Here is a 22,577-nt window from a genome sequence, read left to right as displayed (position 1 = left end):
GAACAAACCGTAGGCAAAAAACTCCCCAATGCCCCGCCCCGCCACGGACGAGACGTCTACCCCTCCATTGGTTCCACGTGTACTATTCGTTGAGGAGCATCGCCGCCGTCATGAAGAACAGCTTCGCTGTGGTATCGACGAGGAGCTTGATGTCTGCCGCAAGTATACCCATCGCCGTTGAGGGCGACACAAGGTCAGCTCTCTTGTGTTCCTCTTCTCCTGAAATTGCTCTTTTGTTACTTCGTGGCTTGTCCTGTTATACTAATTGTGAATTAAGAGCCAATATAATGACGATATTACGACGGCTAGTTCCTGGTTGGTAGCTCAAACAGAACTGAATTTTTTTTAGAGGAAAAGCCAAGTTTTATTCATCGTGGACCACAAATTGTGGGATACAAGCAGTGTCATGGGATTGGCCAAACTAGACATGGCATCCCCGACTCAACGAAAGAGAGTACTTGGCTAAATTGTGTGCTTCGTAGTTCACATCACGACCTTTAAAAATAAAATTATATTGAAACATATTTTCTAAAGACATAATCTCACTGATGATGACTCCATACTTGCTTCTGGTTCCTCTAACAATATCAGCAACCACTTGCTTCGAGTCCGAAGAGATGACAAAATTCTGAATATGTAGGTCTTGAGCTAAAGCAAAAGCCTCACGACATCCTATAGCTTCAAGCGTAGTTGGGTCGTCCACCGCTGGAATCACAAGCGCTAAACTGCCCAAAAACAACCCGTTTTCATCTTGGCATACCGCTGAAGTCGCCCCAACTCTGTTTGACCTGACACTAGCGTCCACATGTATTTTTGCGAAACCCTCTGGTGGCGCCCTAGGGCGAAGATGCCCTGTTGCGGTAGCTGGCGCACCCATCATCCTAACTGGGTGTTTTTCCTTGACAATCTCCGGCTCATCAATGAATTGAATGACGAAATCATGAGTAGCTTGTGGTGTCTGAAAGATGCCTTCATGAATTGCCTGTCGCTTCACATACCAAATCGTCCATAGTGTAACAGATAGAAGGACAAACTAACTGTGTGGTAGCGACTCCATGAGAGAGAAAAGCCATTGCTTTGCGCTTGGTTCTGTCGATGCCACCAACGTTTGAGCCAAGTCATCATCCACAAGAGCCCAAATACATCTTGCCATTGTGCAATTAACCACAGAGTGCCTCCAGGAATCAGGTGCTCCACAAAGACCACACAAACTATCATTTGCCATTTGACGCTGAGCTCTAATATCTTCTGTTGGTAGGGAATACTTTGATAATCTCCATAAAAACATGCGAATTTTGCCCTGCACCAGTGTTTTCCATGCCCCTTCTTCCATAGATGAATTTGAAGACCCCGAGATACCCTCAAGCCAAGCCTCCCTCCGCTGCTTTGTAGCCACCAACATCATGTAAGCAGACTTGACCGTGAAGTTGCCATTTTTCTCAAAGTTCCAACACCAGAAATCCTAAATATTTCGTGTACAAAGAGGAATTTTCAAGAGTATATTCACATCCATAGGCATGAAGGTTTCCTCCACTCGCTCCTTGTTCCAACTAGCAGAGGTAGAATCAATTAGTTCAGAAACGAGGACAGGGGGTTTTGGGTTCGGCACCCATAGGTTCTCAACATCTCATCTCGTGGCAGCCAATTTTCCTCCCAGATGTTGGTTGATTCTCCGTTTCATATCCTCTTGATTAGACCTTGTTTTAATGTATCTCTTCCTTCTATGATTGCCCTCCATACCTGACTAGGATGATTTCCCAGTTATGCATGCAATATTGAAGAAGATGGGAAATAAACACTTTTGAGCAGGCGAGCACCGAGTGTGTTAGGTTGTTGCAACAATCTCCATGCCTGTTTAGCTAACATATCCAGGTTGAAAAGTTCGAAGTCCTTGAAGCCAAGACCGCCCATGCTCTTTGGTTGCGTCATTGTTTTCCACGATACCCAATGTGGCTTACCTTTACCTTCCTTGCTCCCCCACCAAAACTTTCGGATCAGCATATTGAGATGTTCACACAAACCTCTTGGAAGCTTGAAGCAAGACATAGAAAAAATGGGCACTGCGTACGCAACCGACTTTACTAAAACTTCCTTGCCTGCAGATGACATGGTCCTCTCGATCCAACCTTGAACTTTTGCTCCATAAACGATCCTTCAATGGTCCTTGAAGTATTTGCAAGCACCTTTTTTTGAGTTCCCAATATCAGAGGGCATGCCCAAATATTTCTCGTTCAGGGTTTCATTTGGAACGTTTAGCAGAACCTTAATATCATTCCTTACGTTGTCCGGAACACCCTTGTTGAATATATAGAGGATTTGGGAAGATTTACCCTTTGTCCTGTCGCTTGACAGTATATGTCCAGAACATGGTTCACCTCCATGGCTTCCACACTATTTGCCTTGAAAAACAGCAGGTTGTCATCAATGAATAAAAGATGGTTGGTCGAGGGTGCCGAAGGCGCCACTTGTAGACCATTCAGATTGGATGACTCTCTTGTAGGCACGACAGGCCCTTCGCTGCTAACAAGAAGAAGTATGGAGATATTGGATCCCCCTGTCGGGTTCCTCGTGAATGTTTGAACTCCTCCAACTTTTTGCCATTAAACATAATTGAGAATTTGACTGTAGTCACAAGACTCAAATGATACTCACCCACCTTTCTGTGAAACCGAGTCTGAGCATAATAGCTTTCAGGTATGGCCATTCCGCTCGGTTATAATGCCTTCATCATGTCCAATTTCAGAGCACACGACTGGTGTTTCTTTGCTTTATTCCTCTCCATGAAGCAGGCATTCATAGGCTATAATGATGTCAGTAATCAATCTGCCAGGTAAAACACTGACTGCTCCTCAGAAATTATATCAGGTAAAACTACCTTCAAGCGGTTAAAAATGACTTTGGAAGCTATCTTATAAAGCACATTGCGCAGACTGATGGGACGTGTGGAATGATGTGTTGGAGAGCACTGGATTTTATTCATAGATGTCAGTGGCGGATCTAGCCCACTGGAACAGGATGGGCCAAAAGTACAACTATACATATAAATTTATTTACCGCTCAAAAAAACATATAAATTTATTTATTTTCTTATATTTTTAACCTTTCTGCTACAGTACTATAAAGGCTATTTTTCAATTTCAGGTTGTCCACCCTCTATCTCCGCCACTGATTGATGTACTAGTTGTCATACCTGAATCACCGTCGAGAACAACATACTTCCTCCGTCCGGAAATATTTGTCATTAAAATGGATAAAAGGGATGTATCTAGAACTAATATATGTCTAGATACATCCCATTTTATTCATTTTGATGACAAGTATTTTCGGACGGAGTAAGTATATCTAGTTCTATAAAGCTAAAATCAAGGAAAATATCAACAAAAAAAAGTGTGCTATTTCAGTGTTATAGCGTCGTTATAGCGTATTAGGAAAGAAAACCCTACGTTTGGCAAATTTAGCCGCTACGACATTATTTGTGTGATTAGCACGCTATACCTTGCTATAACGTTGTAGTTTCTTTTCTTTTCTTTTTGATGAGGGGGCGCTATAACGTTGTAGCGTGTAACGTTTTAGCGTACACTCGGCTCAAAACTAAGAAAACCACGGCAACACAGCCCAGCGGGCCCAAAAAGCCGAGGCCGCCACTCGGCCGCAACCTTTTCTCACACGAACGGACCCAACGCAACCCTCGCTCTCAACTTCTCCCCTTCCCACCCGAGCTGAGCGGCGGCGGCAACAATCTGGTCGGGAGCGGAGGCGGCGGCAACAATCTGGTCGGGAGCGGAGGCGGCGGCAACAATCTGGTCGGGAGCTGCGGCGGCAAGTTCTTCTCACGGTAGCAGCAGCACCCTCTCGCGGCGACGTCTTCCTGCAGTTGGACTCCAGCCTAGCAGTAGCAGGGCGTGGGTGATGTCAGCCACGCATTCAGCCACCAGGTAGTGCCCGCTTCTCCTCCGCGCCATCTCCCTGCCCTCCCCGTGTCATGCTGTGCCGCCGGCAAGAGAACCACCAGACCAAAGGATAACGGGATTCAGAAGCAGGGTATCTCCGTCCCCCGTTGGGCTGCCGGCAAGAGCACCACCAAAGGAAACTGGGCTTCAGAAGGAGATCCCCTGCATATCCATAGAAAGATGCTGATAGCCTGAATATGGTTTGTGGTTTTGACCAATTAACTGTATATACACTATTTGCTCTAGCTGAGTTGTCACCTGTCAGGCCACAAGTTTGTTCTGACTTTGTAATCATACACTAATGGAAAACATGCAAAAAAGTACAGTATAGTTAATTATTTTCTTCTCTATAAAGTGTAGCTTGTGTTATACTTATACTCTCTACTCTGTACTGAACTCAAGCTGTGAAATTAGTAGGATAGCATAACTGTTGAACTGGTAAATAGCTCTTGAGCATGGTTAAATGGCAGTATTACTATTTGTTGTTAGCGCAGGTGTGATCTCTCCTATTAACTAAGCAACATCATGCAAAGGAAGGAGCTCAGATGTTCTTGCTCTACAAAAAACACAGCTTCCTGAAACTGTAGTAGAAAAAAGTAAAATGAGCATATGTACGTGAGCCTGTATCATCTGACCGGAAAGCAAAAAAGAAACAAAGTTGCCTGAGTGGGCATTCAGTTCTGCTTAGTAGGCATTCAGTTCTCAGTAGGCATTGATAGTGTACTGAGCTATTGATGTTAGAGACTCTTGAAATTGTGGTTGTTGATGTTAGAAACTACTCCCTCCGTTCCAAATTACTCGTCGTGGTTTTAGTTCAAATTTGAACTAAAACCACGCCGAGTAATTTAGAACGGAGGGAGTATATTCAAACTATTTGACTTGTTCTGTTCATGCCTTGGATTTGGCCCTTGTGCATGTATTGCTCCTAGGAAAAATTAGTTGCTGAAATACTTTATATTTGATATATTCAGCATTTTTTTTGCAAACGCTATTTTGAAATATAGCACGCAATTAGCGCGCTATAACTTGTGTGGCATTTGGAGAAGGGCCTCGCTATATTTTTTTCAGTGGCTAAAATACCATCTTACTCTTGGAGCTTGTTCCCTTTCAGGTGTGATGAACATGTCGGACATACTGTTCAGCCACCATCAGCACAAGCAGTACAAGAACTAGTTGATTCATTCTCAGATCAAAAGCTTGATGCCACAAAAACAAAATCGATGCATGGTGGGATCGAGGAACAAGCAAAGAACGACACAATCTTTAGCCCCAAGCAAGTTGGGTTATGCAGATCATACAGGGAGATGTTGACGGACGAGGAAGAAGATGTGGTTTCATACCGTCGTTTCTGGGAATACACTTGGGGTGGCAAGTGTGGTTTCTTCGAAGACTACAGTAATCTACTTATATGACTCATGCTCTTCTTTTCTTCTTACTCTATTATGTCTTGAGTAGATTACATTGTTCCTTACCTAAAGCTTGCTTAGTAGAGTAATTAACTAGAAAGGGGATCTTTTTTGGTTAGTTATATATTTTTGGCCTGAATTAAGAGACGTGACAAGAGCTAATTACTTGTATCTTTCCCTTTGTTTGGCTGCAGCCTTTGTGACTCCCATACTTTATACATATGGAACCATCCCAGCACATGCTGGCCCCTTCAGCTTCTTGCAGATCTTCTCCATCAAGGTCATGGAGAATGAAATGTGGAGAATCAGGTGGCCAGTGGGGGTATATGGCTTCATTGCCGCTCGAGACAATTTGGATCGTAATCGCAACCTTCTGTTCAGCCAGACAAGGGATGACCCCCAAATTCTCACTCAACAGGTAATTTTTCTTCTTCTTAATTCTCATGCTGCCGTTACTAACTTAACATAATCTAGTATTGTCCTCTGCACCTGTGTGTCTTTTCCGTACTAAGGTTATTTTCCTCATCCAGACTTGACCTGTATCTGTAGACACAGGGCCAAGCTAAGAAGCCTTTTTTTGGCTGCCTGCATATGGGTGCAGAGGAGATGGTCGGCCGCTTGTTAAGTCGGGTTTCATTTTCAGATTTAAAATACAAATAATGTTTTGGAATAAATACATCCTACTCTGTCAACTGTTTAACTGTATATAATTTCAACCATGAACTACCAAAGAGCCTATTGTGCGTCCTCTGCCTATTAAAGTGTGAGCGCACAACCATAGGCTGAATCCACCCCAGTTTTATCCAAGGTGGTGGTGCTCAGGCATGGACACATGGATCTGATTTAGGATTAAGCCGTTTAGGTGTCCCAAGTGTCAGTCAGGCATGAACAGCAATCTCAAATCCAAAAAAGGGAAAAAGACGCGGGTGTCTGAGTGCTGGCAGGTGTGGTTGTCACAACATTGTGTAACTGTGAAAACAAACTGACTTTTTAGGGTGGTCAATTACTAATTTGGACATGTAACAAATGATGCTTGCAGGATTCATTTTTGCAATTGACTGGCCCGTGTCGCCCAATTGCGTTGATTGACCCTGTTGTCTTTGAGATTCAACTAAAAGTGAAGGGCAGAACAGAGTGTGAAGATGAAACATTGATTGCTCGATCGTTTGAATATGGATATGGTTTTGGAGAATATGGTGAGCTTGCCTGTCGTCGTTGGGCCGGCAATTTTTGCACACTAGAGATCACCTCTGCGCTACTTTCCAGAACGGTTGCAGCCACTATCATCTCTGCTGATGTTATTAAAGGGTCATGGCCTGTTGATTATAGAGGTCGTGTGGTTGCCCGTACTGCTGACATAGATGAGGATTTTGTGCTGCTTGATTCTGGAGAAGGACGTCTGCAAGTGAATCCAGATGGTCGTATTGTCCTTCAAAGGGGTGTTGTTTGTGTGGAACATGAGGGAATGCTCACGGTTTCCGTGGAAGCCTACTCAGAGGCAGGTACTTGTCGTGCAGATTGCGTTGAATTCAAGCCCCAAAAATCCCTCACAAGTAATGGTACTTGCAACCTTGGTTTCTGCACGGTGCAGTTTATTGTTGGTTGGTCCCCCATGGCAAGAAAGTATGATCTGATGTACGATGGCAACTGAGTTCAACTGCATCAGTTTGGTGTTCCCATCCCAGTAGTATGCTGTAGATGTCCAGCTAATTAACAAGTTATGATTGATCAAGTGTCCAAACTGTTTAGAAATCATGTTATGTCTAGTGTCCAGACTATTTAAAAGTCATGTCATGTTTGGTGAAGTGCCAAGTGACACACTATGGTTCAGCTTTTGGCAAACTGCTCATATATTAGCAGGTGGCGGCCAGTCTCTGATCGGGGGAGACTTGTATGAGATCTCACTTTTAGGTGAGATCGTGAGATCAACTCCAAAATGTCATATTTAGACGTTTCAAAATAATCTGAAATTATTTAACAACATTCATGTGGGCTATGCCGAACAAAATCAGCTCAAAACACAACTTACATTTAGAGATTCAAAAAGACAGATTCAAATGTGAATAGTAGCAGTTTTGGGTGAATGGTACTTTGACACTTCCAATTTTGTCTTTTTTGTTTCTATTAATGTAAGTTGAATTAGGAGCTGAAACTTTTTGATACGTGTCTACAAAAAATTTGAGAATGTTTGGACATGTATTTTTTTTAAAAGAATCGATCTTATAGATCTCACCTAGTGTGAGATCTCACACGAGTATTCCCCTTCCAAAATTACTACTCTACTCGAGCATGAACGGGGTCATGGCCCCCCTTCGGCCCTTCCAAAATTGCGAACAAAAAGTACTTCGAATTGGCCACCTCCTCTATGTAGTAATACCCAAAGAAACGGTGTGTTTGGGTGGATGGGGGAGGAGATCTCAAACTTTTAGGGTTTGAGAATGGTGGAGCAAAGCTTGGGAAAGATTCAGGAGCAAGGTGGAAGAAGGGGGGAGGGGCGGGTTTATACCCCCCCCCCCCCCCCCCCCCCCCACCTAGTGAAAAATGACCATTTCCCGCATAGAGGGCAAGGACCCGGCCACCCAGACCGTCCACAGGGAGGAGCCCCTACTTCGGGCACCCGGGGGCCCAAGGCATCGGGATCACATAGAGGTGGTGGGGTTCCTCTCCATTCTCAACTTGGAAAAACTCTTCCTATTTGGTGGCATATTTGGGAAATAAAATGTATATGATTGAAATGTGTTTCCCAACTCCCTCATCATAGCAACCCCTCTTTATAGCACGCCTTTTTCTGTGAAACTGAAAAACCTTTTGAGCCAACGGAAGAATGCGGTCTTTTCTCCTTTTTAGGCCTCCTTTGGTTTGGAGGAATTTTGTAGGAATTTCATAGGGTAGGATTTTTATAGGAAAAATTCCTATAGAGCTCTTTGGTTTGTAGGAATAGAATCCTATTCCTATGGAGGAACTCTTCCTATCCTTCACATTTCATAGGAAAATAAACATTAGCCTAGACTCAATGGAAAAAATCCTATAAGTTGAAACAAAGGACATCTCCTTTCCTATTCCTACTCATAGGATTTGAGATGCATGTCATCTCATTTCCTATGACTTTTCTATTCCTATAATTTTCCTACTCTATGAACCAAAGGAGGCCTTAAATGGGTCACCAATGTTCGCAGAGACGCACGAGATTCCAATGTGCTGTGATACACTTGACAACCAACATTAGATCTCACTTGGCCTCCTTTGGTTTGTAGGAATTTCATAGGATTTCTATAGAATAGGATTTGCAAAGGAAAATTTCCTTTGAAGCCCTTTGGTTTGTAGGAACGGGTTCCTATTCCTATGTAGGATAGGAATCAATCCTTCACATTTTGAAGGAAAAAAAACATTAGCTCTATAAGACTTCAATGAAAAAATTCCTATCCTATGCATCAAATGACATCTCCTTCTCTATAGGAATTGAGATGCATGTCATCTCACTTCCTATGATTTTCCTATTCCTGTAATATTCCTATCCTATGAACCAAAGGAGGCCTAACGTTAGCGAACTTCCATATTTACTGACAGACTTTCCAGTAATTTCAGGCTCATACGTGAAATGTTTTTATCCACAAGGACCTTTCTTTGTTTTATTCACTAATTAATCAATCAATAAAGGATCAGTTGTTTAATCGTACCAGGTAGATACTCCATTCATCTTCATCCATTCCACTGTGAGTGTATGAATGCATTACATCCATTCATTCAAATAATTTAATCCTACTAGACAGATACTCTATTCGACACTAAGAGATTAAATGTCCCATATCTATCTCTATCTCCATTGCATACTACCTGTAAGAAAAGAATAAGGTTTCCTCTCTCGTAGAAAAGTGTTCGCTCGATCAAAAAAATTATTAGACATGATTGGTGTTGAACCACTAGAGAATATGTATGGCCCGTACGTTGCAATGCACATACAATTAGCTAGTATTATTGTTTGGTCAATAAAGCCTTCGTTCTCTGAAAAGAACCACCCCACTCAAGTGCTTCGCTCTAGGGTTTTGTAGGGGCGAAACCGGATCAGATTCGGATGAATAATGATCATACCATATCCTATTCCATATTTATTTTTTCAGAATCAGAAGCGGTACATTTGTGGAAACAAATACAAATATACCGGAATACAATGAAAACAGACATGATACAGTAATGGAGGGGCGGCGGATCGGAAGCGGACAAAAAACATTTGAACAATATACAACAACAACAAAAAGAATGATGCCTCAACATCACAAATTGATAATAAGTTTTAGCAGGTAGATACTTCAACATGACTAAGTGTGGATGCTAATAAAGGGTTCATGGCTTCCTGGCTTTTAGGCATTAACACTACAGAGAACATACACTCAGACATAAACAAAGGCAAGCTTATCATTGTGTGTCATCTTATGTTCAAGCTGGCACCAAGATACTTGTTCGCACATGGCAGGAGGCAAAACACGAAATATATTTTGGAGCATTAGCAAGAGAAAACTAAGAATGTAAGCTCCATTAAAACATTAACCGAAACATAAGTATGACACATCACACAGAGACAGCATTAGGACATCACGGAGACTGGCAGGCGACGGCAATACATGAGAGGAGAGAGAGGTGGCGATAGCAAACAAGCGGAGAGGTGCCGAGCATGCACCGTCAAGCTCATGCAACGGCGGTGGTCGACAAAGTGGATAGGCTGGCGTGGATCTCCCCCGCCCATGTTGTCACCCTTATTCACGTAGATCGAGCGACACATGAGTGAACAAAGAGGAGCGATATGTTTCTACCGGTGGTGGTAATGATAGGGCTCGGCGTGGTGCGACGATGATGATGATGATGATGTCGCTGGTTAAGGTGGCCATTGACGACGGTCTTGACTAGCTCATGCTTTTCACCCTCCATCAGCTCACCACCGTCCTCCACTTCGTCCCCATCCGATTGTTCAAAGAAGGGTGAGTGACATTATCGACATGCACAGACCGTACATTATCTTATTTTTATTTTTCTCATCTTAGAATAGCTTCATCATCGGCAAGGCGAGCCCAAAGATAATGCTAGAGATTTCACCTACCCGTTCGCCGACATCCTCGGGGCAACGCTGAGACAACATGAGATCTTCATGGCACCGGGTACACCATGATGACCTTCTCCAACATCGCCTCCATGCTTTAGATGCTGACGAAGACCACAACCCACAACCACCGGTAGATGCCAACTAAGACCATAAAATTCTAGACTATATGAGGTCCCTCACCTCTCAGCGCTAAGATGATAGTTGAAGGGAAAGGCGAAGGGACTGAAGGTATCTCGGTGACGGCGGTTGTTCCTCAAACACTAAACTTTCATCTCACCCGCGGTTCCGCACATACAGCATGCCATATGTCCATACTTCATAGACTTTTTTTATGGGTACTTTTTTTTAGGTTAATATATGTCCATACTTCATAGACGGAAGGGAGAAGAGTTCTGGTCCTTTTTTCTTTTCTTTTTTTGAGGGGGAGAAGAGTTCTGGTCCGGAGGCCTGTGTTGTTGTTTGGGCCTCAGGCGGGCAAAACGCTCGGCCCAGTTTTACACATCCGTCAGGAGGCTAGGTCGGGGGCCCATCTCCACCACTCCGCCGTGTTTCCTCTTCCTCCGGCCCCCCGTCCCCTCTCCTGCAAGCACCGCGTCGGCGCTCCCCTCCCTCCCATCCCGCCGCCCCGTCCCGGACGCGCCCTGCCGTCGGCGCCCGACCGATTCTCCGAGCCGCGCCCCGCCCGAATGGAGTCGGCGGAGGCGGGAGGCGGCATCGCCGCCACGAGGAGCGGCCTGGCTGCCGTGCAGGCCGCCAAGGACGCCGCCGCAGCGAGCATGCTGTAACGCCCCCGCCTCCTTCCTCTCCCGCTTACCTTTTCCTTCGTTCCTGAGAGCACTGAACTTGTCATACCAGAATCACCGTCGAGAATAATACAGTCTATATTTAGTGCTAAATATACAATATCTTACTCATCGAGCTTGTCCCCTTTCAGGTGTGATGAACATGTCGGAGATACTGCTCAGCCACCATCAGCACAAGCAGTACAAGAACTTGTTGATTCATTCTCAGAGCAACAGCTTGATGCTACAGAAATACAAGAATCAATGCATGGTGGGATCGGGAAACAAGCAAAGAACAACACAATCTTTAGTCCCAAGCGAGTTGGAGGCGGATCGTACAGGGAGATGTTGGCGAACGAGGAAAGGTTCATGGCTACATGCCGTTCTTCCTGGGAACATCTTTGGAGCCGCACATGTGGTTCTTTGGAAAACTACAGTAATCTACTTTTCATCTTACTCTATTATGTCTCAAGCAAATAACATTGTTCCTTACCTGTAGCTTGCTTGTGCGTACCTTGGATTTTTTGTCTTCTACTCCCTCCGTTCGGAATTAGTTGATGCTCAAACGGATGTATCTAGACGTATTTCAGTGCTAGATACATCCGTTTGAGCGTCAACTAATTCTGGACGGAGGAAGTACTTAGTCATAAACTAGAAAGGAGATCTTTTTTTTGCTCAGTTTTAGATCTCTGGCCTTAACGTGACAAGAGCTAATTAGTTGTATCTTTCCCTTTGCTTGTCTGCAGCGTTTATGACTCCCATACTTTATACATACGGAACCATCCCAGCACATGTTGGTCCCTGCGCTTTCTTGCAGATCTTCTCCATCCAAGTCATGGAGAATGAAGAGTGGAAAATCAGGTGGCCAGTGGAGGTATATGGCTTCATTGCCGCTCGAGACACCGTGGATCACAATCGCAACCTTCTGTTCAGCCGTACAAGGGATGACCCCCAAATTCTCACTCAACAGGTTTTTTTTTTCTTGGTTCTCTTGCTACTGTTACTAAAATAAAAATTGCCGTCTGCACTTCCATATCTTTTCCATACTAAGGGCATCTCCCTCATCAAGACTTGACCTGCATGTGTAGACTCAGGCCAAGCTGAGAACCTTTTTGGCTGCCTGCATATGGGTGGAGAAGGGATGGGTGGTCGCTTGTTAATTCGGTTACTCTGTTTCATTTTCAAATTTAAAATACAGGCCGCATGGTTAATGTGCGAAATGGTTTCCATATATGGCTAAAATGGTGTGAGTTGCTTCCTGCATTCTTCCTGTTTGCTTCCAGGATTCATTCCTACGCCTACCTCAAGATCTAGGAAATGCTTATGGTAGCTTTTTCTAGGTTAGCTTTTCCACTATGCTTATGTGCTAACGTTAGTCTAGTCTACCTCGCTTTCCTCTACAGAGTGACGTGGTACCTTTTATGACAGTCTCTCTTGCAATGCTTTATGGAATAGTGTATAATTTCAACCATGAACTACCAAAGTACCTACTGTGCATCCTCTACCTATTAAAGCGTGTACACAAAACAGTAATGCTGAATCCACCCCAGTTTTATCCAAGGTGGTGGTGCCTGTGTTGCTCAGACATGGACACATGCATCTGACTAGGATGAGTGCTTCCAGGTGGTGGTTACATTGTCCAAATATGAAAAGATACTGACTCTAGGATGGTCGATTACTATTTGGATATGTTCCACTGACTTGTAACAAATGGGGCTTGCAGGATTCATTTTGAAGTTGACTGGCCCGTGTCGCCCGATTGTGCTGATCGACCCTGTTGACTTTGAGATTCAACTACAAGTGAAGGGCACAACAGAGTGTGAAGATGAAACACTGATGGCGCGATGGTTTGAATATTCACATGGTTTTGGATGTTATGGTGAGCTTGCCTGTCGTCGTTGGGACGGCAATTTTTCCACTATAGAGGTCACCTCTGCGCTACTTGCCAGAACGGTTGTAGCAACTATTATCTCTGCTGATATTATTGAAGGGTCATGGCATGATGATTCTAGAGGTCGTGTGGTTGCCCGTACTGCTGCCATAGATAAGGACATTCTGCTGCTTGACTCTGGAGAAGAACCATTGAAAGTGGATCCAGACGGTCGTGTTACCCTTCAAAGAGGCGTTGTTTGCGTGGAACGTCAGGGGATGCTCACGGTTTCTATGGAAGCCTACTCAAAGGCAGGTATTTGTTATGCAGATTCTGTTGAATTCAGGCCCAAAAAGTCTCTCACAAGTATCGGTATTTGCAACCTTGGATTCTGTACGGTGCAGTTCATTGTTGGTTGGTCCCCAATGGCAACGAAGTCTGATCTGATGTACTTTGGCAACTGAGTTGAAGTGCATCTACTATGTAGTGTCCCCATCCCAGTAGTGTGTTTAAGATGTAGAGCTAATTATGTCCATTAACAAGACATGCTTGGTCAAGTGTCCAAACTGTTGCTATGTAAGTGTCCAGACTATTTATGAATCATGTTTGGCAAACTGTGCCTGAGCTTGGGTACTTGCTTATATGCACGAACTCCTTGCAGGTTTATTGGTCGTTTCACAGCGATTTATATGCGTAAGAGCATCTCTAGCTGATCCTCAAAACCACATAACTCCTCAATTTTTTTGTTTTGAGGAGTTAAACCAGACCTAGCCGAACCCTTATCCAGTTTAACTCCACAAATGTTATAAGCGCCGCATCGGATGGCGCTTATATTTGACAGGACACAGCCGAGTCTCGGGACATAGTCGGGTATGCCAAGATCGAAATCACATGCGTGGAAGGGGAAAACTGGTTGTGATCAGCCATGTTTGACAGTGGGAAATGAGGGAGGTGGGCAGCCCTATTTATAGCAAAATTTTGACAAATTTCCAACCAATTTACCTCTCCAACGGCTGAAATTTTGCAAAAGAAAAGAGAGGCTAAAATGGGTCACTCCCCCACGCGTGTCTAACGGGTCGTTCCCCTGTCGTGACTGGGCGACCCCCTAATAAATGGTCCCAAGCATGCCACGGCCCAGGCATGATCCGTTTAGGTGTGTGCCAGGCATGCCACAGGCCGCAAACGTGTGCTCCCATTTTTTTAGTTCCCATTTTTTTTTCAATGTAAGAACAAATCATTTTAAAATTGGGAACATTTTTTTGAATCCTAAATATTTTTTCCAGAATGCAATTTTGATAAAAAAAACTATTTAAATTTTCCAAATGTTTGCAAAACGACATTATTTAACTTTCGAAAAATGGATTTCTTGAAATTTCTGAACAAAAAAATGAATATAGACTTGAACAATAAAAGCAAGAATAGAAAAGAAAATAAACATAAAACGAAAAATAAAAATAGAAAAGTAGAAGAAAATGAATAACCAGTAAATAAACAGACAAAAAAAGGCTTCAGGAACCTTCTAGAAAGTTTCTAGAACCGATAAAAACTAGGGTTGGAACCTTCAATTCATAACCAGACTACACGTTAAATGGACCGGCCCAACCGATTGTTTGTTTCCCCTCTCATGTGCAAAAAATCGGTAGTTTGACCTTTAATGCGTCGAATAAGGAATTCTGATTATTGCTGCTGTATTATCATGGAAGACTAAAAAATCGGTAGTTTGAGCTTTTAATGCGTCAAATAAGGAATTCGATTATTGTTGTTGTATTATCATGGAAGACTAAATACTTAACCACAGAGGTGATGTTCACATGGCGATGGAAGAGCTTCGGGGATTGGATAGTTGGACGGGTATGTGTTGCGAGTCGATCACGTGGCAACCGTTCAACATACACGGTCCCAAAGTCTTATTTCTATATAGTTCGATCATATTAAAAATGCCATTTGGAGGCCCAGCTCCATAGAGGCCTCCAAAAGCATTTTTCAAATTTCATCAAAATTCATATTTCTAGATTTCAAAAATTTGTGAAAAAATATACATATACATTAAGGCATAATGTACATAGGTGTAAATTTTCAAGACAAAAGACGTTGAAATGAGGGTTGTGCAAAAAAGAAAAAACCGAGGCTTTTAAACACATGAATCCTCAAAGTCAATGAATTTATCTTTTTTGCACAAATCGTATGTCAAGGTATCTCATCCTAAATTTTTACACACATATACATTTCATCCGTGTATACTTGCATATATTTTTTATTTTTTTTTAAACCGAAAAGTTTGAATTTTGAATTCTTTTTTCCAAAATAAAGGGCTCCATGGAGCTTGGCCTCCTAAACGCCTCACTCGATCATATTTGCTTTCGTACGAAGCAAACTTAACTGTGATTTGCTTTTCGTGGAGGCATTGATTTCCTTCCGTGAGAAGCACGACCTAGCTTTGCTTCTCGTGAAAGCACATATTTGCTTTCACGAGAAGCACATGCCACACTTACATTAGAAGCACATATTTGTTTTTGCCAGAATCACATACTGAGCTTCCATAATAAGAATAGCATGTGCCTCAATGAGAAGTACATCCGTGCTTCTTAAAAAGGAAAAAGCACAATTGTGCTTTCGTGAAAAGGGGAAAAACACAACATCTACTTCCGCAAAAAGAACACATATTTTGATTCGTGAGCACAACTTGTGCTTAAAAAAAGCGAAAACCGCAACCGTGCTTCCGGGCTTCCTTTTGTTCTTTCATATATTCATTTGGTTACCGATTTTTCTTTTTCTGATTTTCCATGGAAAAAAAGTTTTGAAGATCTAGACGCGATTCAACAGTGGAAATGGTTCACTATTTGGACTCACAGTTTCAGAGATAAAAACATTTTAAATAGAGGAATCTACAAGGAAAAAGAACTCCTAGGTTACGACGAGTGGCACATATGTATGCTCATTTTGTCAGCTTCTGAAGGTGGAGAGTGATTGTTGCAAGGGATAACTCTTAACTAGTTATTTGATCCTCCCCTAAAAAAAAACTAGTGATTTGACCTTTTTTTTTCACCTTTTTTGAGGGGTCTTTTCACCTTAATAGGCGCTGAAGGGAGAAGAAGATTTCTGGTCCAAAGACTACTGTGGTTGTCTGGTCCAGAGGCCTGTGCTGTTATTTGGGCCGCACACGGGCAAAACCTTCGGCCCAACTCCACATCCGTCAGGAGGCTAGGTCGGGGGCCCATCTCCACCAGTCGCCGTGTTCCTCTTCCTCCGGCCCCTGTCGCCTCTCGTGCAAGCACCGCACCGCACCGGCTCTCCCCTCCCTCCCTCCCATCCCGTCGCCGACGCGTCCTGCCGCCGGCGCCCGACCGATCCGACGATCCGCGCACCGCCCGAATGGAGCCGGCGGAGGTGGAGGCGGGAGGCGGCATCGCCGCCGCGAGGAGCAGCCCGGCCGCCGTGCAGGCCACCAACGACGACGCCGCGGCGAGCAAGCTGTAACGCCCCCGCCTCGTCCCCTCCCCTTCCTTCCTTCCCCACCCCGCCGCGTCGCTCCGCCTCATTTTCCACTGCTTTCCAGCACGCGTGTGCGTTCTCCGTTACTGTAGTAGCGGCTGTGATTTGCGGGAACGAGCTCGGCTACCTCGTCGGATGCTCAGCTCCTGTGCTTGCGCGCTTTCCGTCGCAGCAGATCGAGGCCACGGGAACGTTTCAGCCAGGGTTTGCTTCGTGCGCCATGCTGTTTCCTAGTTCCATACGAAATCTGCTCTTAGCTTATCTGTTCTCACACTCCCCTTTCTGCAAGGGATTATACAGTGAGACAGAAATGTCATTATATATAAGTAAAACTCTGTTTGTGCTATGGATCGTTATTGATCGAGTCAATTGATGGCCTGAATTGCGGATAGCAGATAGTAGACACCTCGTAGTTAAGTGCTTGAGGTGCAGAGCAGACTTGGGGCTGACTTATATGTTACCCATGTGACATGATCATCTTCGTTTGCAGGTCCTGTGTTACCAAAGGGTACATGAAGGATGATTACGTGCACCATTTTGTTAGGCGGACAACAAAAAGGGCTCCAATAATCAATCGTGGTATCGTAGTGCCTCCATATATTTCTAATACGGTTCTCTGAATTTAAATCATGTTAAGGTTCTAATTTCTTATCTTCAAATGACTTTGCAAAGGCTACTATGCCCGCTGGTCTGTTCTTAGGAAACTTATGCTCCAGTTCCTCAATGCTGGGAGTGGTAGTGATGATCACAAGAGGAAACAGATATTATCTCTTGGCGCTGGCTTTGACACGACATTTTTCCAGTTGCAGGTTAGTCTCCTAACTCCATGTTTCATGTACTTCACGAGTTGCTGCTTACTACCCATTTACTGGCCCATTTAATATGCATCACAAAACATTTAAGCTAAACCTAAATCCGCTGTGCCCTTCATTGTCATTAACTAGCTGACTGCGTTCCAGTATTCATGTGGATGAACTATTTTCTGTTTTGGTTGGAGGAAGCGATGAAGGTCAAAATACATAAATTGAGATGGTGCTTTTATAGTATTGATTTACCCATTTCTATTTCTGCCTTGTATTTTTATTGTAGGATGAAGGGCTTGCTCCATACCTTTATGTAGAGCTGGATTTTCAGGAGGTATGGATTTTTTTTTTTGCTTTATGTATTCAAGTGTATCTTACTACTCCACACAGTATCATTTCTGTGTAATTTTTTTACTATGCTCGTTAATGTATTGTATCTTCCTTCTGAACACCAGCTTCTTATCTTTGTACAAGCAAGTAATTTCTGACAACTTCTGATGTTTTGCAGGTAACCAGCAAAAAGGCTGCCATCATCAACCACTATAATGACATGAAGGAAAAATTAGGACCTGATGCTTCTATTTCAATAGGTAGTTCTCTCATTACTCTAATTTTTTTCTACCGCCTGCCTAGCCCTATGTGCATCTAAGAGCATTCAATTTGCCACAATTTCTGCGTCATGTGTTTGGTTCCTGTCATGGTTGTGGCTGGCTACTCATATGGTTCATATGTCACCGACACAATCATTACCAACCTTTTCCATACGTGTGGCTTCAATTTTGTTTGTCACGTTCTACACACTGCTTGGTCTTAGCTGTGGCGCATTAATCTTGAACCAAACGTGTTCTAGACTTGTCCACTAATGCCACTACAATTCCTTTTTATGCATATCTTGTGCGCATGTTATCTTGGTTGATGTATATTTTGCAGAAACATAATGTTGTTAACAACAAGCAAGACTGATTTTTGTTTTGTTTTGTAGTCAATACCAAATTTGACAGCTTTGATTTTTTTGGTTTATTTATACAGAGCTTATTTACCCAGGTTTCTTTCAAATTAGCCAGTCCCGTTGGTTATAACATGATGTGTGTTGGCTTATAGCGGGTTAGATTTATGGTAGGAAGCATAGCCTGTTGGTTATTGCAGTAGAAAGTTTCTGCTATACTTCCATCTTCCATTCTGTCTGCAAGAAAAATTCCCTTTGTTAGAACTTAAACGGAAAATGTATCAGTCTTAGTTCTAACAATTGTAAGTTGAACTGTTGAAGTGATCATTCCTTGTCACTGAATTTGCTATTTCTCCGTTCTCCATGTGCCTGCACAAAAATTGACAGTGGCCAAATATTTCAGAAAAAGGCGAAGTGACGAGTACAAATTACAAGCTATTTTCTGCTGATATTCGTGATATACCGAAGCTAGATGCAGTTATTCACATGGCTGAAATGGACCCAAGGTATGTTATATGCATCCTGTGTTCTCCTTCATTTTTTATTCTCTTTATGCTGCACAAAGTGGCCACATTCTCTGCTACCTTAATCAAATTTTCCACCCTGCATGATGCTCACATGTTATAACTAAATTTTATGTCATGTTTATATTAACGTACAGTCGTAATGCCACATCAACTGAAAATAGGGGTTTCTATTGTCGTTTATTGAACATATCTTGGTTCACTTTTGGATTATTTTGGATGAGAATCTATTTTATCTGCTAATGATAATTTGATTGGCTTGAAGTTATGCTGCAGAGTTATTTCCATTGTTGACTTGAATCACAAGCCAGTTTTTCAAGCTTTTGATAAATCTTTCTGTTGTCATCAGCTTGCCGACCTTTATAATTGCAGAGTGTGTTCTAATTTACTTAGATCCAGCTTCAACTGATGCTATTGTTAGTTGGGCATCCGAGAAGTTCTCCAGTGCAATTTTTTTCTTATATGAGCAGGTTGAACAATTCTCTCGTTGATGTACTCTTTTGCACCATTATATTTGATAGCTTTTGGCACTGCTGACTCCTATGTGGATGCAGATCCATCCAGATGATGCATTTGGGGAGCAAATGATTAGGAATCTTGAGGTACCTTTTTACCTGTGTCACACACTTTCACTGTGGTGCATGGACCATTTGTCTTGAGGAATGGTTGAAAATTTTGGTATACCGTCTTATGTAGGAAATATATACTTGAATACCATTTCTATTTCTATGATAAAGTTCAGCTAATTTGATGACACCAAAGAAATTGCTTGACTTCAGTTATGTGCTTCCAGAGATCAAGAGACCTCCTTTTTATTAATAAGAGGAACATATATCTTATAATAAGAAGTACTCCCTCCGTCCCAAAAGTAAGTGTTGCTGATTTAGTACAAGGTTGTACTGACTTTGTTCTAAATCTGTTGCACTTATTTTGAGACGGAGGAAGTATCATATCAGTTAATTGATATCTTGACACTCAATGAGGTCTGCAACTGAGTGTGGAAGTTGTCAGGTAGATTATTTAGGGATCTCACTTGAACAAATGTAAGTTGTGGCCTTTGCTGTGATTCATTCACCACAACCTATGTAATGGCTATTAAATCGTTTTAAAACTATGGAAAGATTGGTCGGTAGCTGTATGGCAATTAAAGGAGAGAGCATATGGTGTTATTGTATCCATAACTGAAGAGTGAGAAGGCAAACTAAAATTGCAACATGATGGAAACTGTTCGGTCTAAAGTCAATTGCCATGTTGAGTGTGCGATCTGAATCTATTTGTTTTAGTATCTCAATTGACCGAGTACATCTTACTTGTATGAATGAAAATAGATGGTGCTCTTGCTGTTGGGTAGCACCTGTTCTTTTCTCTGCTGTACAGATATATATATATTAATCACTGAGGTATCTGCCACTTCATCTGTAGCACTGATTCATAACTTAACACTTCCTGTTGTGCTACTAATGCAGAGTAGAGGATGCCCCCTCCTTGGCATAAATGCTACACCAACCTTAAGTCACAAGGAAAAACTTTTTCTCGATCATGGATGGAAGGTATACATTTGACTAACACTGAAACTAGAATATAGCAATTCTTTTCTGGGATCTTACGATTGTTTTTTTCAGAGAGCTGTTGCCTGGGATATGCTGAAAATATACAATGATTTCATTGACGGTGGAGAAAGGCGTAGGTAATGTTTCCAATAGCCTGTGAAAAATAAATTTTATCTGTCCATAGTGTTTCAAATATGATACTGACAAAAGGGGTTAAGTTCCGGTTTATGTGACTTTGCACTTGCTGGTTTTGTTGCCGCCATAACTCACGGAGCTGTATGGTTGCAGGATTGAGCTGCTAGAGCTGTTTGATGAGTTTGAAGAGTGGCATATGATGCAGGTAATTATGTGCAAACAACTGCCTATCAGTTGAGGGATCGCATTTCCCATACAAATATCATACTAATTTATGCGCTCTTCTGATCTTCTGTGCATTATATTTTCTGTTTTCAGGAACACTATTGTGTTGCATATGGGATAAACGACCCCGAGGTTAGCTTTTGATTCTTTCAGCACCCAACTGTTCTATCTAAAAGGGAAAGATGTGCACAGGCATAGCTTTTGATTCTTTCAGCACCCAACTGTCCTATCTAAAAGGGAAAGATGCGCACAGGCATATCTGATGATTTTGGGATATATACGTTTTATTCGATCTTGCTCCTGCGAGGCTCAAAGTGCAATCCGCAAGGACTGACAGGTTCTCTCTTCCACTTTCAGGGGATATTTGACGATTTCGGGTTCAAGGAGTAGCATCCGTCTGCTTTGGCAGGCAGGCGTCAGAATTACGCGTACCCAAGACGATTCGAATCAGAGAAACCCCACAGAAACAAGTCTCCTGGTTCAAGTTGTACATTTGCAAAAAACAGTGGCTATATGTATGTTGTACTAGACTAGTAGCACATCGCTCTTTGCCTCTGGGGTGTTGTGGTCAGAAGTGTTTGGAGCAAGACCTTGACTTAGTCACGGCAGCATGCTGTTTCTGAACGGCGCAAAGTTTTCTGGTTGAATGTACACATGATTGTTGTTTGCTGTTAGTTCCTGCCGTTGGTTACTAAAAAATAAACCAGAAATAGTTGTCCTGCGAAACAATTTTATGAAACCATTCGTTGGCATGAAAAAAGCGACCGCAAATTTTACTCCGCTGCTAGGATGGACAAACTGAAGTTTGTGCCGAGCATGAGGCTGCGAGCGTATGGAACTTCATAAGTTGATGATGCTGTGTGGTGTTCTCCTAATTTGTTGCCAGACAAGCTAGGTGCTGTGTGCTGCAGTGTTGTTCTGCTGCTACACAATGTTGAAATGCCCGTTCCCTTAACTGCTTGCTGTAGGATTCGGGTTAGAATGCATTCGAAGCAACAACGGTTAGCAGATGCAGCTAATGCTTAGTTTTCATATGATGCAGGGTCATGTGACTTCTTTTTCTTGGCTTAGCTGCCAGGCTGAGTTATTACTTGAGTTTGCGTATATGCATGTCAGTGTAGCTGATCCATCCACAAGCCCAGCATTTTCTAGTGTCAGTTCACGGGATGCTTTACTGGCAGCGGTTTCTTCACTGTTTTTGTAGCATTGCTCCATGGGATGCTTTGCCGGCAGTGATTAGACATTAAACTAAGCTGTCGTGGCGTTTCGATGCCCAGGCTCATCTGCACCCGGTAAGAAAAAAATTCAAAATAAATACTAAAAAGTTCAAAAAAAAATCAATTTTTTTGTGGTAGATAATTTAATGTGTGAGGTCCCTTTCAATTTTTAGATTATTTAGACATCTGAGCAACTCTCAACAAAAAAGACAAATCAGAACAGTAAACATTTTCAGACCCTGAATTTGTCTTTTTTGCCGAGAGCTACTCAGATGTATAAATGATTTGAAATTTGGAGTGAACCTCATGCATCAAATTATCCACCACATAATTTTTTTTGGAATTTTTAGAATTTTTCTACTACTTATTTTGATTTTTTTTGTCAGGGCAGGTGCAATTAAGCCTGGGGCTCAGAAGGATTACCGGTCTGGCATCTTTTAAATTCCCGACTGGATGGCTACCTGATTTTGGGGGCATCGACTTCACCTGTCCATCTGGGGTTGCTACCTAGTACTACCACCATCCTGGTTTATTAGTCCCCTTTGTAATTTGTGCTAAATTTTAATAAAAAATTTAACTGAC

The 22,577-nt window shown here is 42.7% G+C and overlaps 3 protein-coding genes across 4 annotated transcripts; all 3 read left to right on the top strand.

Annotated features, from left to right (window-relative positions):
• The first annotated feature begins 3,632 nt into the window (after positions 1 to 3,632).
• LOC123151024 (uncharacterized) lies at positions 3,633 to 7,337 on the top strand. The gene is made up of 4 exons (XM_044570810.1): positions 3,633 to 3,935; positions 5,062 to 5,345; positions 5,551 to 5,774; positions 6,396 to 7,337. The coding sequence occupies exons 1-4, from the start codon at positions 3,910 to 3,912 to the stop codon at positions 7,005 to 7,007; spliced, it is 1,146 nt and encodes a 381-aa protein (XP_044426745.1). The 5' UTR covers positions 3,633 to 3,909; the 3' UTR covers positions 7,008 to 7,337.
• A 3,667-nt stretch (positions 7,338 to 11,004) lies between these two features.
• LOC123151025 (uncharacterized) lies at positions 11,005 to 13,737 on the top strand. 2 transcript variants are annotated; one of them, XM_044570812.1, is made up of 4 exons: positions 11,005 to 11,232; positions 11,386 to 11,669; positions 11,980 to 12,203; positions 12,957 to 13,737. In XM_044570812.1, exons 1-4 carry the CDS (start codon positions 11,138 to 11,140, stop codon positions 12,966 to 12,968), a joined length of 615 nt encoding a protein of 204 aa, XP_044426747.1. In that variant the 5' UTR covers positions 11,005 to 11,137; the 3' UTR covers positions 12,969 to 13,737. The 2 variants fall into 2 exon arrangements, with proteins under 2 accessions (XP_044426747.1, XP_044426746.1); XM_044570811.1 differs by lacking the exon at positions 12,957 to 13,737 and having other exon boundaries at positions 11,980 to 12,942.
• A 2,605-nt stretch (positions 13,738 to 16,342) lies between these two features.
• Positions 16,343 to 21,452, top strand: LOC123150831 (leucine carboxyl methyltransferase 1 homolog). Its single transcript, XM_044570649.1, has 13 exons — positions 16,343 to 16,576; positions 17,086 to 17,174; positions 17,268 to 17,404; positions 17,685 to 17,732; positions 17,907 to 17,988; positions 18,748 to 18,850; positions 19,218 to 19,338; positions 19,423 to 19,470; positions 20,335 to 20,418; positions 20,491 to 20,555; positions 20,707 to 20,758; positions 20,872 to 20,910; positions 21,136 to 21,452. Exons 1-13 carry the CDS (start codon positions 16,476 to 16,478, stop codon positions 21,166 to 21,168), a joined length of 1,002 nt encoding a protein of 333 aa, XP_044426584.1. The 5' UTR covers positions 16,343 to 16,475; the 3' UTR covers positions 21,169 to 21,452.
• Positions 21,453 to 22,577: the final 1,125 nt, after the last annotated feature.

The sequence above is a fragment of the Triticum aestivum genome, chromosome 7A (assembly GCF_018294505.1).
Source record: "Triticum aestivum cultivar Chinese Spring chromosome 7A, IWGSC CS RefSeq v2.1, whole genome shotgun sequence".
Classification (NCBI taxonomy): Eukaryota; Viridiplantae; Streptophyta; class Magnoliopsida; order Poales; family Poaceae; genus Triticum; species Triticum aestivum.
The sequence above is the reverse complement of the archived record's forward strand: the minus strand, read 5'-3'. Positions and strand labels throughout refer to the sequence as shown.